The 18521-nt window shown below is 44.2% G+C and overlaps 1 protein-coding gene across 2 annotated transcripts in view; it reads right to left on the bottom strand.

Moving 5' to 3' along the window:
- rcan3 (RCAN family member 3) overlaps window positions 1-14961 on the bottom strand; it is a 106883-nt gene extending 91922 nt beyond the window's left edge. The window contains exons 1-2 of one of the 2 annotated variants that reach the window (XM_033045177.1): window positions 14877-14961; window positions 12355-12598 (exon numbers count right to left, since the gene is read on the bottom strand). In XM_033045177.1, the coding sequence (XP_032901068.1) occupies window positions 12355-12432 (78 nt within the window). In that variant the 5' untranslated portion in view covers window positions 12433-12598; window positions 14877-14961. Of the gene's footprint in view, window positions 1-12354; window positions 12599-14641; window positions 14661-14876 lie in introns of those variants that run through there. The other variant, XM_033045178.1, reaches the window with a different exon arrangement.
- Window positions 14962-18521: the final 3560 nt, after the last annotated feature.

Genomic DNA, 18521 nt, shown 5'->3' on the forward strand with positions numbered 1-18521 from the left:
GGTCAAGATCAGACTTTTAGTAATATAGATTGGATAGGATGTGTGGGAAGGAACAGCAGATGCTGGTTTAAAACAAAGATAGACACAAAAAGCCGGAGTAACTCAGCGGGTTAGGCAGCATCTTTGGAGAAGAGGAATATGTAAAGTTTCTGGTCGAAACCTTTCTTGAGACTGGTTCTCTAGGCCCCCGTTCCCTTATTTCCTCCACATATTGGGTATTGTGTAATGAGGAAGGATTAGTGACCATAATATGATGGAATTCTACATTAGGATGGAGAGTGACACGGTTAATTCAGAGACTAGGGTATTGAATTTAAAGTAGAATTAAGGTATGAGACGGGAATTGTCTAGGATAGACTGGCAAATTGTACTTAAAGGGTTGGCGGTGGAGATGCAATGGCAAAGATTTATAGACCACATGGATGAATTCCAAAAATTGTTCATCCCTGACTGGTGAAAAAATAAAACAGTGGCTCAACCGTGGCAAGTGAGGGAAATCAAGGATAGTGTTAAATCCAAGGAAAAGGCATATAAATTGGCCCGAGGAAACAAAGCGGAGGACTGGGAGAAATTTAGAACTCAACAGAGGAAGAAAAAGGGGTTAATGAAGAAGGGGGTAAAAAGAGCATGAAAGAAAGCTCGCAGGGAATATAAAAACTGACTCTAAAAGCTTCAACAGATATGTAAAAAGGAAAAGAGTAGTGAAGACAAATGTAGGTCCCTTACAATCAGAGACAGGTGAATTTATAATGGGAAACAAGGAAACGGCCGAACAGTTAAACAAGTACTTTGGTTCTGTCGTCACTAAGGAAGACACAAACAATCTCCCAGAAATACTGGGCGACTGAGGATCTAGTGGGAGGGAGGAACTGAAGGGAATCCACATTAGTCAGGAAATGGTGTTAGGTAAACTGTTGGGACTGAAGGCAGATAACTCTCCAGGGCCTGATGGTCTGCATCCCAGAGTACTCAAGGAGGTGGCCCTAGAAATTGTGGATGCATTGGTGATCATTTTCCAATGTTCTTTCGACTCTGGTTCAGTTCCTGTGAACTGGAGGGTAGCCAAAGTAACTCCACTTTTTAAGAAAGGAGGGAGAGAGAAAACTGGGAATTATAGACCAGTCAGCCATACATCGGTAGTGGGGAAGCTGCTCGAGTCAATTGTTAAAGATGTTATAGCAGTGCATTTGGAAAGTAGTGACAGGTTCGGTCAAAGTCAGCATGGATTTATGAAGGGGAAATCATGCTTGACTAATCTTGTGGGATTTTTTGAGGATGTAACAAATAGAATTGTTAAGGGAGAGCCAGTGGATGTGGTGTATCTGGACTTTCAAAAAGTCTTTGACATGGTCCCACACAAGAGATTGTGTAAAATTAGAGCACGTGATATTGACACGATGACAAGTTGGCCTTCATTGCGAGAGGATTTGAGTGTAGAAGCAAGGAGATCCTACTGCAGGTAGACACAAAATGCTGGAGTAAGCGGGACAGACAACATCTCTGAAGAGAAGGAATGGGTGATGTTTCGGGTCGAGAACTTTCTTACGAACTATGCCATGCCTTATTAAGGTCATAGGGTCATGTGATAGGACATTTATGTTTGGAAGTTGAAAGAAATAATAAAAATTGCATTAATTGCATTGTGTAAAAAGAGTTGAGATACTGTATTATAATTTTGCTGCATGTCATTGTGGTATATATCATGTCTTGATTGGTGAATATGTTTAGTTTGTGACTTTATTTGAAGCAGAAGTAATATGTGAATGCTTCATTGAGCATAATTCCGACTGGTAACTACGCACTTCGTCCGAGCACATTATCGCACGAGACATGCAAGCCATCTTAAATGACCACCTAAACTGTCATTTGGCAACTTAAAAAGCTGCCAAGGTTGCCCGGACGGCAACAGGGGAAAAAAGTTAAGCGAGAGCCCTGCTTTATTATTAATAAAAGGTCACTTTTCCCCTTATTTAAAAATTGCTTGCCTAGGAATTCATCCCTGCACTGCTTGATGCTGTCTGAATGTACAAAGGACATCAGAGTCATGAGAGGAAGTGGTAGAGATGAGTACAACTGTGATATTTAAAAGATAGACAGTTATGTTGATAGGAAGAGCTTGAAGGGGCATGGGCCAGACACACAACTCGGTCGGTTGTTGTGCTGTATAGACCTATGATACTTTAATTCAATTCCATTGATTTCAGAAGAGTAGAATTCAGTGATGATTCAATACAGTGTGTTTAGTGATACTGTCCAATGGAGAATTTTGTGGACAATTGTACAAGCTTTTGGCGAGCACCAGATTTTAATATATCAACCACAGTACTTCAACCACAGACACAACCAGATTCAGGCATATACCATCCAACTGAAGTGTTATACTGGCCTCTACTGGCAAACCCAAACACTGCAAGATCATCAAATTTTTTTGGGTGCATGCTGATAAAATACAGTCAATGCTTCATTAAGTCAGTGCCCTTCACCACTGAGTCTAAACACTTTTTAAATTCTCAGATAGTTCCCCCCACTGGAAGTCACAGGGCTGCAGCCAATAATAGTGCAGATTGTGTATGACACACGGCCAAACCAAAACTTTGGAAAACAAAGTTTGCAAAATCAAAGAACTAATTGTTGCAACGTGGGCTCATGTGAAGTGAAGTAGGTCACACAGGCCCTCCAGTCTGTTCTGTTATTCAATCTGATAACGGCTAATCTGTGCTTCAGTTCCATTTACCTGCTCCTGCACTGTAATATTTGATGCCCTACAAAACAAGAAGACATCAGTCACTGTCCTGAGAATATCAACTGATTCAGCTTCCAGGGCTTTGTGAGGCAAAAGGGTTCTGGACCTTCATCATTCTTTATGTGAAAAATGCTTTTTGACTTTATTCCTAACTGGCCTGATTCTGATTTTAAAATGATGTCTCTCTTATTCTTTGTCTCCTCAACACAGAAAATACTTTGCAACCATCCTCATGAACATTTATTAGTTTAAAACACTTTGATTAGAGTCGAAACCCTTCTTCAGACTGATGGGGGGTGGCGGGGAGAAGAAAGGAAAAAGGAGGAGGAGGAACCAGAGGGCTGAGGGATGGGAGGAGACAGCCCGAGGGCTGGGGAAGGGGAGGAGACAGCAAGGGCTAACAAAATTGGGAGAATTCAATGTTCATGCCCGCAGGATGCCTATTTCGTTGCCTATTTCCTTCGCTCCATAGATGCTGCTGCACCCGCTGAGTTTCTCCAGCATGTGTACCTTCGATTTTGAGTGCCTCTCAATAATCTAATTCGGGGGGGGGGGGGGGGGGGAAGGGGGGGGGGAAATGCCCTTGTAATGAAACCCTTTAATTCTAGCTGGTTCATCAACATCTTTCAAGGAGGTAAATATACCATCCTTATCCTGTCTGGCGTGCTCAAAGGAAAATATTAAAAAGAGCTGCCCTCGTCAGCTATGTTCGCACTCATGACCAAATGAAAAAGAAATCCCCAGAATCTCCTAAAATTCCATTGCCATTAGATATTTGAGGGTAGATACAAAATGCTGGAGTAACTCAGTGGGTCAGGCAGCATCTCTGGAGAGAAGGAATGGATGATGTTTTGGGTTGAGACCCTTCTTCAGACCTTCGATTTAAACCAGCTTCTGCAGTTTTTTCCTACCTAGATATTTGAGGGACTGGGTCCTGTGCAAAGCCTCTCAACCACAAAGTTTTTACGGTGCAAAGAGGGTAATGGTCCCTTGCACGTAGAATGTGCCAACACTACAAATGTATAGTCCTGGTCACATTATGTACATAGAACATAGAACAGTGCAGCACAAGAACAGGCTCTTTGGCCCACGATGTCTGTGCCGAACATAATGCCAGGACCATCTCTTATCTTCCTGCGCATAATCCATATCCCTCCATATCTATATGCCAATCCAAAAGCCTCTTAAATACCACTATCATATCTGCCTCAACCACTAACCCAGGCAGCACCCACCAATTTTCAACCTTGTGCTGTAACAACCCCACCAATTTTCTTTTGAAAGTACTCTTGTGGTGGCGCGGCTCTGGCTGCAGTGGCTCTCCGGCAGTCCTGTTTGTTTTGTGTTTTTTTGTGTTGTTTATTTTCGTTTTGGTTAGTCTAGTTTTGGTTTTTAGTTTGTGTTTTGGGGGGGGGGGGTTGAAACGGGGCTTGCTATCTCTCCCTGCGGGGGAATGCGACTTTTTGTCGTATTCCCCTTCTCTGTCTCCGTCTGCGCTGAGGCCTAATGGCGGAGCTGGCGACCTCGAGGCTCAGGAGGCAGAGCCCGCCAGGAGTCGCACTGGGCTCGCTCCCGTGAGGACGGCCCGGCTCGGGGCTGGAACAGTGCTTTCGTGAGGGACTGTGACGATCCCGTGAGGACGGCCGGCCCGAGGAAGGAACGGTGCTCCCGTCGGAGTGGCCGAGCTCGGGGAGGTATGGCGTTCCCAGCCCGAGGGAGGAGCGGCGCCCAGTCGGGGCGGCCCAGCCCGAGGGAGGAGCGGCGCCCGGTCGGGGCGGCCCAGCCCGAGGGAGGAGCGGCGCCCGGTCGGGGCGGCCCAGCCCGAGGGAGAAGCGGTGCCCAGTCGGGGTGGCCCGGCCCGAGGGAGGAGCGGTGCCCAGTCGGGGCAGCCCAGCCCGAGGGAGGAGCGGCTCCCGGTCGGGGCGGCCCAGCCCGAGGGAGGAGCGGCGCCCGGTCGGGGCGGCCTGGCGCGAGGCTGAGACAGTGGCAGTACTCACGTGAGGGCGATCCGGCTCGGGGCTGGAACGGTGCTCCGGGGGCTTGGACGGTGTTCTGGCGGTGGTGGCCTGAGTCCGGGGTTCGGCCGCGGGCCAGCGGCTGCGTCAGCAGGACTGGTGGGCGGCAGCTTCGACCACCCCGGGCCGCGGTGTTTGAGCCGCGGGACAGTTTTTAACATCGCCCGAGTGGTATCGCCTCAGCGCAGAGGGAGAAGAGGAGGGAAGAGACTGGAGACCTAAGACTTTTGCCTCCATCACAGTGAGGAGATGTTGGGTGGACTCACTGTGGTGGATGTTAATATGTGTTTATTGTTGTTTTTTATGTATTGTATTGTATGTATGACTGCTTTAATTTCGTTCAGACTTCGGTCTGAATGGAGCACCCACCAATTTTCAATCTTGTGCTGTAACAACTCCACCAATTTTCTTTTGAATGTACTATGTCGTCCAACGAAGAGTTACACATCACTTCAATCTATGTCTCACTCAATCGAATCTTGTCTTGATGCCGAAGCAGTCACTCTCGCCTCACATCTAGAATCCTGTGCAAAAAAACTGTTGGAGGAACTCAGCAAGTCAAGCAGCAGCTCGGGAGGCAATAGTATGGTCGATAGTTTGGGTCGCGATGCTTCATCAAGAGTGATATGAACTGTCATGCTGCAGAAAAATATGCTGCACATTCAGCATCTGCAGTGTCTTGTGTATCCATTTTAGAATTCTGACTCTGACCAAGTGTCTATCTTTTACAGCCAGCAACTGTCCTGGTGAAAGTGTGCAGGAAGGAACTGCAATGCTGGTTTACACCGAAGATAGACACAAAATGCTGGTGTAACTCAGCTGGTCAGGCAGCATCTTTGGAGAAAAGGAATAGGTGACATTTCGGGTCGAGACCCTACTTCAGACTGAGAGTCGGGGGAGAGGGAAGCTAGAGGTATGAAAAGTTATAGAACAAATCAGAGCTGGCACAAGTACAGGGCTGGCAACATTGCATTGATCTAGCCCAACATTTCATGGACTTGAACCCGGAATAGAATCTGGTCCTGCCAGGCGCCAGTCACTTCGCCAGACTCACACACAGTAATCTGACATCCAATTGACAGCAAAACTCTATTAATCTGGCACACTCTGGAATTTGACGGTGCCAGATTACACAATTCTTCAGATTATTAGATGTTATTCCTCTTTATAACCCAACATTCTAATTTTATTTACATTTTTGGATTTACACAAATTTCTACAATGAATCTCCACAGTGAACCCAGTAAGTTTAAAGAGAGTGCAGGAATTCAGAAGAAAACGCAGAAAACATCACCTGCAGAGCCAAATGCCAAACCATTGGGATTTCCACATGGTAGGATAGCAGACTACTGTACTATCTGGGATCCAGACATGGAGTCATAGAGTCATAGAGTGATACAACGTGGAAACAGGCCCTTCGGCCCAACTTACCCACACCGGCCAACATGTCCCAAACTACACTAGTCCCACCTGTCTGCATTTGGTCCTCATTGCTCCAAACCTGTCCTATCCTTGTACCTGTCTAACTGTTCCTTAAGTATTGGGATAGTCCCTGCCTCAACTACCTCTTCTGTTAGCTTGTTTTACACCTTGTGGAAAGATTTCAGGAATCGCAGCAGAGTCTGAAAACAGGGGGACAATTGGAAGAGAAATTACACCCGGTATCAAGGAACCATATTTCTTTACCATAGTATGTAAGTGATTAATTAATTCTCTAGAACAGTAAAACATGAACACTGTAGCCTTCTGAGACATGGTTGACAAACACAAGAAATTATGTCATTATACTTCTTCTTCAGGGATGTTCCACGGGACCAGGTTTTAAGGCATGCAGTTCACGGCAATGAAATGGCAAACACCATTTCCATCACATACTCTTCATAATCCAGTGAGGCTACAAGTCAGTTCCAAGAACAACAAACAACATAAATCTTCTCAGAGATATGCAATGAGCAATATTTGCAATATTCAATTTCCAAATGCTTCAGAAAGCAGGGATAAGGGACGAAGTTAAAGGGATTGAAAGAAGGAGTTGCAGCAGACATTACTCATTTCAATAATTCCTGCCACCTGCTCAGATATCAGCACTATGCATAATTTAGAACTTAGTTTCAAAGCAGGATCTGTACACCGAGACACTGGTCATCACTGGCCTTGAGCCAGTGCAGCAGGAAGGATGGCACTGGCCATCACTGGCTTCCTTCCAATACAAAGTTAGAAATAGCAACATTTGCTGACAATCGCAAAATGTTTTCATTCCTCTTTCAAATACTCAGCATTGTAAACAGTCTGCACCAGTATGCTGCAACACCAATACAGCACTCCAGGCATCGGCTGTTAAATGCAAGTAGCATTCAGACCAGCCAAGTGCCAGCAAATGATCAACAAAGAGAGGCTAATCATCTACCTTTGCCATTCATTGGCATCACCATTGCCGGATGACCCATCATCAGTGGTCTGGGGTCAGTAACAATTACCATGGCTTTACAAGAGGAGAGGCTGGAGGGGCTAATGAATCACTTGCTGACAAGCCAAAACCAATCCAACTTCTAAGAGACAAAATGCAAGAACATTATGGACTTCTCTTCACTTGTCTGGACAAGTGCAGCACCAACAACTTTCAAGAAGCTCAAGATCATTCAGGTCAAAGCAACCCATCAATTGGCACCCAGCACCCATCCACCCGGGACACACAGTGGAAGCTGCACTATCTACAGATTTCATAGTATCATTGTCCTCATGGAGTCATGCCGCAATGAAACAGGTCCTTCCGCACAATTCATTCATGACAATCAAACGCTAATCCCATTTGCCCGATTTTGACCCATATCGCTCTAAGCATTTCCTATTCTTGTATCTGTCCCAATGTCTTTTAACATAGAAAATAGGTGCAGGAAAAGGTCATTCAGCCCTTCGAGCCATTCAATATGATCATGGCTGATCATCCAAAATCAGTACCCCGTTCCTGCTTTTCCCCCATATCCCTTGATTCCATTACTCCCAAGAGCTAAATTTAACTTGAAAACATCCAGTGAATTGGCCTCCACTGCCTTCTGTGGCAGAGAATTCCACAGATTCACAACTCTGGAAGAAAAGGTTTTTCCTCATCTCAGTCCTAAATGGCCTACCCCTTATTCTTACGCCGTAAGCGTATCTACGTCTACCACCTCCTCTGGAAGTCTGTGGAATTCTCCGCCTCAGAGGGCGGTGGAGGCAGGTTCTCTGGATGCTTGCAAGAGAGAGCTAGATAGGTCTCTTAAAAATAGCGGAGTCAGAGGATATGGGGAGAAGGCAGGAACCGGGTACTGATTGGGGATGATCAGCCATGATCACATTGAATGGCGGTGCTGGCTCGAAGGGCCAAATAGCCTAATCCTGCACCTATTGTCCCATATACACACCACCCTGTGCCAAAAACATTCCCCTCAGGTCCTCTTTCTTCTTTCACTTTAAACCTATGCCCTCGGGTTTTAGCTTCCTCTACCCCAGAGGAATGTAGCTTCCACAGCAACACAAGCAAAAGCTGCGGATGATCAGGTGCTGCAGTGGATGTTCAGTCTCCTGCCAGGCAAACTTTAAACATGGAGACAAAATGGTCATCTTCCAAGGGATTTGCAGCAATCTGACCTCCAAAATATTAATATAATTACTGCAATTCTACCTGGAAGAATAAGAGTGCGTCAATGAAGTATAAATGGCTGCCCTCTCAGTGATCCCTTACTTTACCAGCACTCCAGCTGTGATGCAGCCAAAACTAGTGGCTCTCATGCTCAGGAGGTGCAATTTGAAGGTTGGCTGTCCGGAACCTGACAAAGGACAGGGACCAAGGACAATCTGCAATGATGCTGCAGTTACAGGGGCAATATATGACCACACATAGACAGGCAAAGACACAGAGATGGGTACTAATGAAAGACTTACATCGTCCCCACAGTAAGGGTAAGCACCTTTCCGAACCAAAAACCCTGGGTAGACAGGTCTGTTCGTGTGGCCCTGAATGCTCGCACCGCTGCCTACAACTCGGGCCTGGCATCAGGAAACATGGACGTCTACAAGGCAGAGTCCTACCGACTGCGAAGGGCGGTGAAGGACGCAAAGAGAAGGTACAGAGACAAGATGGAGTTACAGATGGAACAGCAGGACACCAGAAGCCTGTGGCAGGGGCTACGGATTGTAACCAACTACCGGAGCACCCCTCCCTCATCCGCAAGTGCCGGCACCTCCCTAGCTGATGACCTGAACTCCTTTTACGCTCGTTTCGAGATGGGCAACACCACTCCAGGTCTGCCGACTATCGACAATACCGCCAGCGGGCTGGCTACCGAAGCTGAAGTGAGGAATGTGCACACATTCTCGCTGTCCGAGCACGACGTGAGGAGGGCTCTGACACGGGTGAACACGAGAAAAGCTGCAGGCCCCGATGGCATCTTGGGGCGAGTACTCAAGTCCTGTGCTACGCAGCTAGCTCCAGTGCTCACTACATTATTCAACCTCTCCCTGGACAAGTCCGTGGTCCCTGCCTGCTTCAAAAAATCCATCATTGTACCGGTACCAAAAAATGCCTCCCCTGCCTGTCTGAATGAATACCGTCTGGTGGCCCTTACCTCGGTAGTCATGAAATGCTTTGAGAGGCTGGTGAAGAAACACATCTGCGCCTTCCTCCCTCGGAACATGGACCTGTTGCAGTTCGCATACCGTCCGAACAGATCCATGGACGATGCGGTCTCCCAGGTCTTGCACACCGCTCTCTCCCATCTGGATAGCCAGAAGGGGGGCTACATAGACTACAGTTCAGCCTTCAACACGATAGTCCCCACCAGACTGGCCGGGAAGCTAATGGAATTGGGGCTCAACACCTCCCTGTGTGCCTGGGTCCTGGACTTTCTCACCACCAGTCAAGATGGGAGGGAATACATCGAAGTCCCTCACCCTGAGCACAGGATCGCCCCAGGGTTGCGTCCTCAGCCCCCTATTGTACTCCCTGTACACACATGACTGTGTGGCTAGGTTCAGCTCCAACTCAATAATTAAGTTTGCTGATGACACTGTGGCGGTGGGCCTGATCTCAGACAACGACGAGAAGGCCTACCGGGAGGAGGTGGCTGATCTAGCACTCTGGTGCCAGGATAACAGCCTCCTCTTCAACATCAAAAAAACGAAGGAGCTGATCATGGACTTTAGGAGGGCACATCATCCGAGGACGTACACTCCATTGAGGATAAATGGGGATCCTGTGGATAGGGTGAACTGTTTTAAATATCTGGGAGTCCACATCTCCGAGGATATGACATGGGCATCACACACCTCAGCACTCGTGAGTAAGGCAAGGCAGCGCCTTTACCACCTCAGGCAATTGAGGAAATTCAGAGTGTCTCCGAGGATCCTCCAGTGCTTCTACGCAGCGGCGGTGGAAAGCATCTTGTCCGGGAACATTACCATCTGGTTTGGGAATTGCTCTGCCAAGGACAAGAAGGCTCTGCAGAGAGTAGTGCGTTCGGCCGAACGCACTATGGGAACTTCACTTGCCCCCCTGCAGGAACTATACATCAGGAGGTGCAACTCCAGAGCCAACAATATCATGAGAGACCCCTTCCACCCCTGCAACGGACTGTTCCAGCTGCTACGGTCAGGCAAACGCCTCCGTTGCCATGCGGTGAGAACGGAGAGGTTGAGAAGGAGTTTCTTCCCAGAGGCCATTCGGACTGTAAACGCCTATCTCACCAGGGACTAACTCTACTGAACGTTTTTCCTTCCATTATTTATTATGTAAAAGAATATGTGTGTTATGATTGTGTTTATAGTTTGTTTGGTTGTTTGTCTTTTGCACAAAAGTCCGCGAGCATTGCCACTTTCATTTCACTGCACATCTCGTATGTGTATGTGACAAATAAACTTGACTTGACTTGACGAGAGAACTTTAACACTGTGAATGCACAAGGTGACTGATTGATGTTAATGGCATCTGGTACACGCAGATGTATACATTTTATGTTGGCTTTTAGATGCGTGTTGTGTATATGATTGTTGGCAAATGAAGGAAGATAAGATATATGTTGATAAATGGATATGTGTGGCTGTGATTAAAGCAGTGTGATGAAGGGTCTCGACCCAAAACATCACTCACTCCTTCTCTCCAGAGATGCTGCCTGTCCCGCTGAGTTACGCCAGCATTTTGTGTCTATCTGGAGCAGTGTGATAGATTGGCCATGATGACCTCTCCCTCTCCTCCTCCTCCTCCTCCTCCTCCTCCTCCTCCTTCGCTGCATGTTCTTTAGCCAGCAGCATGGACTGAGTCCTCAAAATAGTGGGGTTATTCCACAGAGAGAAGACCACTTTGAAACTTGAGACCAACTTTGCGAGTACTGCAGGCTCCTTGGCATTTGGTCTGGGCAGGAGATGGATTCTTTAAACAGGTCTTGGATGCACACAATCATATTTTGTGCAGCAACCATACTTTAAGAAAACCAAGCAGCCATCAGCTAGTCAGCGAGGGAATGAAATCCCTCCTGGTGACAGTACCACATTGACAAGTAATGGCTGCAGAAAACTGTGCATCTGGCCATTGGAACCTGACACACTCCTCCAACACTTCTCCCAACTCCAACCTCACAGGTTTGAGGCATTCCTCCCCATGCAGAATTTGACGACTTTTGAAGAATATTAAAAACAACAAATACATGTGGAACTGTGGCTACAACGTGCAAGTGGTCAACGATACCATTAGATAACGGTAGTGTGAGGAGCGTGTGGCTTCCTACTTCCTACAAGACGGCTGCACATTGAGCTGTGTGGGTTTAAGGGATGGGAATAGCTGGAGTTTAGAGCTCTAATGCTACATCACAACTGCATTGTTACTTCACATTATGATGAGCCAACATGCATACTTCCAGCAATGTTGGGATATCATGTATTCACATTCTTCGAATTTGACATTCTACAAAGTAGCTTTGATACTTCTCAGGTTTTCTTTCTATCAGGCAAATGTATCATCCTACCACAACCAGAGAGCAATCCTGAACTACCATCTAACTCTTTGGTGATCCTCGGACTATCTTTGATCAGACATTACTGGCTTTATCGTGCACTGAACGTTATTCCCTTATTATGTGTCTGTACACTGTGAACGGCTGGATTGTAATCATGTATTGTTTTTCCGCTGACTGGTTAGCACAAAACAAATGCTTTTCACAGTACCTCAGTACACATGACAATAAACTAAATTGAACAAAGGTACGAAAGAAAGCAGCATTGATTTACTTCAACTAAGCCAATTCCAAAGGTTTAAATTACAAACGACCCAGATAACCTTAAACAATAAAGATTAAGTCATCAAATGAAATTAAAGATTATTACAATTAAAGTGTGAGCAATTTGTAAACGGTTAAGCTACACCATTTCACTGGAAGGTTTTCTTTTGCATTCATACAAAGGGGTCTGATCGGAGGAATTAGCGATCAAGAGAAACAGAATGCTCCACCCCAACCTCAACCCCTGGCCACTTCTCCACACCAAGCCTTGGTAATGATTTTCCTGGCATGGTCATTAAGAACGAGTAATATTAATAAATAATCCACTGTTTCTAAATGACAGACTCACCCTGTGTTCTTCATCTTCATAGATCGATGCATGCACAGAGCACGCAATGAGCGAGGTAGAAAGGTCACTCAAATCCATACTCCTGAGGTCCAAATTGTCATAATTCTCAAAGATCAGGAACTCTTGATCACCATCACTGGAGCAGTTTCAGACCATTTTTGAGCACCATCTCTTATCATTGCATCAGTGGTTCAACGATTTAATTTAAAATCCAAATTAAATAGGTACCAAATAGAATAGTGATCTAAAAGGGAAAGAAGAATTGATATGAATTTGGTTAAAAAAACAAAACTATTGGCTTACCTCAAGTTTCCCCCCACCCTGACTCTCATTCTGATGAACGGGTCTCGATCCAAAACGTCACCTATTCCTTTTCTCCAGATATGTTGCCTGACCCGTTAATCCAGCATTTAGTGTATATCTTATTTAAAAGTGAACCTGTTCTACACCATCAAGTTATGCATATATTTTTATTATTCGAATCAATCTATTCTGCTCAATACCACAAAATCAGACTTTACTCAAGACACACGTCATGTTAATATCTATGACAAGTGCAATTAACATTGTATGCAGAAATGGTCTAGTGTGTTCCCTTTTGGGGTTGGTCTATCCACATACTGGTTCAAGAAACCCTCTTGGATACATGTCACAAATTCTGCATATTCTAAGCCTTTGGCACTGACCAAATCCCAGTCAATATAGAGGAAGTTAAAGTTACCCACTGAGAGTCCTATTGCTTTGATAAACAAGCTACATATCTGTTTCTCTCTCTCCCATTTGTTATTGGGGGGGGGGGGGTTATAATACAATCACATTAGAATGTTTGCACCTTTTTTATTTCTAAGCTCTATCGCCTCGGCAGACAAACTCTCCAATATGACCCGAGTGCTGCCATGACAGTCTCCCTGAGTAGTAGCGCAACTCCTCCACCTCTTTTGTCTCAGACTCAAATCACGTCTGAAGCATGAAAACTGCAGAACATTGATCTGCCAGTCGTGTCCCTCTCGCAACCACATTTCCACTATGGCCATTACATCATAGTCCCAAGCACTGATCCAGGCTCTACGTTCATCTTCTTTCTCCACAAAATTCCTTGCATTGAAATAAACACACTCCAGCCCATCATTGTCACCTTTCTCTGCCTGTCCTTCCTTTGAGATTTGCTGGACCTAACCTTTACCTTCCCATCATTCCTTCCAATTTCCGCACCCCCCAGCCTCTCTAGTTTAAACACACACAGGTAGCACTAGTGCACCTTCCTGCTAAGATATTTTGGAAACCCTCCAGTTCACATGTATCCTGTCTCTCTTGTACAGATCATCTTGGCCCCAGAAGAGACCCCAATGTTATAACATTTTGAATCCCTGCTTCCTGCACCAACTCCTGAGCCACACATTCATCTTTCCTATCTTCCTGTTCCTACCATTACTCCTGGCACATGTAATCTGGAGATTACAACCTATGATCCTGCTTTTTAATCTTTTGCCTAACTTCCTATAGTCACTTCACAGAACCTTGTCCCTTTTCCTACCCGTGGCATTGTGCCAATGTGCACAACGACTTCCGGCTGATTTCCCTCCCCCCTTGAGAATGTATTGCGGCCACTCTGAGACATCCTGGACCCTGGCACCAGGGAGGCAACTCGCCATCCTGGAGTCTTGTTTGCTCAGCGTTTAATTTAATGACAAAGTGGCAGCAGGAGCAAGTGCAATGAAGGCGTTTCTGCACATTTGCCCAAAATTCATAGTTCACTCAGAGCTTACTTTGAATAGATATTTGCCCAATATTGACTCCAATCATCAGAACAACCCCATCCCCCACCCGCTTCCGCAGATCTATCTAGGAACAGGATAACAGATTCTGCATTAACTGATCGGGTTATTTTCCAACATTAAGGTACATTACTGCTACGACACAAACTCATTCACCCTCAGAGAAAGCATCTGACCTCTGTGTGAAATTCATGCTGAAAATCAGTAATGGACAGTAAAAGTGCATTACTGTAAGATGCAGTTTCTAAACCACACATAGCTCCAGGGACTTATATAATTGCAAACCAAACTAAAATGATCCAAAACATAAAATAGTCACTGTAGCCTCCTAAAGGCGAACAGCTGTGTTGCCGACTCTTTTGAAGAGCAGTAGGGATTGTTGGCTGCCTCAGTCAGTTAATGCAGATGCTGTTGTTCAGTTCCTGGGTTCATTGAGATCGGATTTACAAGACAGCTTTATCCCTTGGAAGAAAATGGCTCTAATTTCTGGACGTTAACCCCACCACATGTACCGTGTCCAATAGAAATGATAATTAGAGGTCCAGCAAAATGTTTTAGGTTCAGGTTCTTGCATCTTTGAAGTTCAACACCAGAATTTGCAGTTTAACCCAGAAATGGTTATTTGGGGGGGAGAGAAAAAACACATCAATCATGAGATGCGTTCAGCTAATTCCAACTGCCCTGTCCCTGGTGCGAATGCTTTGTCCTTAAATTTAACGCTGAGCAGAAGAGCAATGTTTGACAAACCTGCAGCTGGTGCCTGAACCCGCCCTCAGTGTCCTCTGCGCCGCTCCAGCTGCTGACGAACCGCCCGGGCGCAGCGGTGCCCCGGTGATCGATGTCGCGGCCGGCCAATCACGGCGCAGAAGAGAGGGGACGTGCTTGTGGATTACGTCATTGGCGACGAATCAGAGGCGTGGGGCGGGACTTTAAACAGCCTGTGTGGAGGAGCTTGGATCCCATCCCACTTCCTTTCAGTAGAGTCATAGAGAGTCATATGGAGCCATACAGCTTGGAAACAGGCCCTTCAGACCATATCCCTCTAAACCTGTCCTATCCATGTACCTAGGTAGACAAAAGTGCTGGAGAAACTCAGCGGGTGCAGCAGCATCTATGGAGCGAAGGAAATAGGCAACGTTTCGGGCCGAAACCCTTCTTCAGACTGATCAAGATTTTGTCTACCTTTGATTTTCCAGCATCTGCAGTTCCTTCTTAAACACTATCCATGTACCTATCTAAATGTTTGTCAAATGTTTTGTTAGTCCCGGCCTCAACTACCTCCTCTGGCAGCCCGTTCCATACCACCAACATCCTCGGATTCTTATGTGATCTTTCGTCACTCACCTTAAACCTATGTCCACCGATTCTCGATTCCCCTACTCTGGGCACGAGACTCTGTGCGTCTACCCGATCTATTCCTCTCATGATTTTATACACCTCTATAAGATAACCTCTCATCCTCCTGCGCTCCAAGGAATAGAATCCAAGCTTGCTCAACCTCTCCCCATAGTTCAGGCCCTCGTGTCCTGGCAACATCCTTGTAAATTTGCTTTGCTTCCTTGCACCTATTACTGTTGTTAGCCCCTTCAACCCAATGTTGGAAATAAATGCATTTTGTTCACTGAATGTTTATTATTCTGACAATAGTTTTGTTTATTATTGTCATGTGTACTGAGCTACAGTGAAAAGCTTTTGTTTAGGAAGTATAAGAAGGAATTGTGGATGCTGGTTTACACTGAAGACAGGCACAAAATTCTGGAGTAACTCAACACGTCAGGCAGCATCTCTGGAGGAAAGGAATAGGTGATGTTTCGGGTTGAGACCCATTATCAGCTTCATCAGAAAAACTTTTGTTTGCATGCTATCTAGTCAAAGAAAAGACTATGCATGAATACAATGAAGCCGTCCATAGTGCACGGATAAAGGTTAAAGGGGACAACATTTAGTGCAAAAATACAATATTGAAGTCCAATTAATGATAGTTCAAAGGTCTCCAATAAGGTAGATGGGTCAGGAGCTCCAGGTATAACATTATCATGAAAACTCTCTCCAAGATTTAGAGAAGGGGTTCCCAACCTTTTTTGTCCCGTTTACTCCTGGCAACTTTAATAGCACTTATCAATGTTATTTCACTTATTTATGACCAACTAATGATGAATGTATACCAGAACCAAACACAGTCAATGAGAACAAATATGTACAAATCCAGAATCAACAAATTTACCCCCTGGGTAGGTGAAATTTACTCGCTTGGGGGTAAATTTACCCCAGGTTGGGAACCCTTGGTTTAGAGGGATATGGGCCAAATGCAGGAAGGTGGAACTAGTTGTAGATGGGGCATTTTGGTCTGCATGGGCAAGTCGGGCCGATGAGCCCTTTTCCATGTTGAATGATTTTCTGACTGTTAAGTGCTCTCCTGCGACAATGGTGGGGCTGGATGACTGTGGTCAAAAGAACTGGATTTGTGCATCTTGTTGAAAAATGAAATGGTGCAGGTGCTGGAAATCTGAAATAAAGCAGAAAGCACAGCGGGGCAGGCAGTGACTGTGGAGAGAAAAACAAAATTAACTTTGTACTGAAGGAGAGCTACAAATTTTGGGTTAAAATGGATTAAACCTCCACAATGGAGTGAGCGGAGAGCTTACCATTATACAGGTACATTGTTTTTTTTTTTGTTTTTTTTTTTGTTTATTTTATTAGAAGTTAATACAATACAAAACAATACAGTGGCACCTAATTTTAGGTGCCAACTATGTCATACCGTAATCCATTCTATGTACAACCTCTAGTTTTATGTTATGAGTAGGCAAGACAAGAAAAAGAAAACAATAGAAAGGGGAAAGAGTGGAAAAATAGATGGTAGAGAGTAGAAAAATGTGAAGTGTGGATATAAAAAATAAAAATAAAAAAATAAAATAAAAAAGAAAAGGTGGAAAGTAGAAATAGAAGAAAAGGCCCCTTAAAAGAGAATTTTTCAAATCTATATTCGGAGATGTAGATCTATCCACGTCATGAACTGAAATCAGCAATCCTTATGGTACCGCTGCATCACATGATTCCAAAAAGTCGATGAAAGGAGACCAACTCCTTAAGAATTGGTCATATTTATCTATTAGTCGGAGTCTCATTTCTTCAAGGCGTGCTATGTCCATCATATTCCTAATCCACATTTTAACAGTTGGTATGGTTGTATTTTTCCAAAATTTAAGTATCAATTTTTTTCCAATTATTAACCCATAATTAAAAAAAACATTTTGGTCTTTATTTAAATTGGTATCTTCTCCTATTATTCCAAATATAATCCATTCCATTTTGGGTTCTATTCTTGACTTGAAGAGCTTTGTAAATATATCAAATATATCACTCCAAAATTTATTCAACTTTGTACATCCTACAAATGAATGTGTTAAATTAGCGTTTTGAAACAAACATTTATCGTATCTGGGAGAGACGTTTGGATAAAATTTATTCAACCTCGTTTTTGAATAATATAGTCTATGTAATAATTTGAATTGAATTAAATTATGTCTTGTATTAATAGAACAGTTATGTGTATTCATCAAATACTTTTCCCATCTATCCTTCGAGATCTTTATCATTAGCTCATGTTCCCAATCTTCCCTTAGTGCTTCTGTTGAGGGTGATTCTCTATATAATATATTATTATAAAAGTATGAAATTAATTTTTGTGAATCAGCCTTAATATTCATTGCTTCTTCTAAAGGGTCTAAAAATATAGTTTGAAATCTATGTATATATTTCTTCATAAAGTCACATACCTGTATATATTTAAAATATTGATTATCCTTCAATTTAAATTTTAATTTTAATTGTTGAAATGATAACAGTTTACCAAATTCATACATATCCCCTACTTTCCTAATCCCCAGTCTATCCCATTGTTGATATGTGTTGTCGATGAGAGAAGGTTTGAATGCGGGGTTGTTCAATAGTGGGGTTAGTACTGATAAATTATTTAATTTCAAGGATACTTTTATTTGTTTCCAAATTCTTATTATATTGTGAATAATTGGGTTCTTCTTGTATATTACACTATTCAATTTTATCGGTGAGAGCAGGATCGTTCCTATATCGTGCGGATAGCACTCCTCTTTCTCCATTCTTATCCACTCCAACTGCTGAGTGGAACTATCCAGCCAGTACATTATGTTCTTAATATGCACTGCCCAGTAGTAATACATAAAGTTAGGTAATGATAAACCCCCAACTTCTTTAGATTTGCACAAATGCTTTCGTTGAATTCTATGTGTTCTGTAATCCCATATAAAATTAGTGACAGTGGAATCTAGTTTTTTGAAAAAATATTTTGGAATATATATTGGGATCGCTTGAAACAAATATATTAATTGTGGTAAGAAAGTCATTTTTATA

This window comes from Amblyraja radiata, chromosome 27 (assembly GCF_010909765.2).
Source record: "Amblyraja radiata isolate CabotCenter1 chromosome 27, sAmbRad1.1.pri, whole genome shotgun sequence".
In the NCBI taxonomy this organism is placed as follows: domain Eukaryota; kingdom Metazoa; phylum Chordata; class Chondrichthyes; order Rajiformes; family Rajidae; genus Amblyraja; species Amblyraja radiata.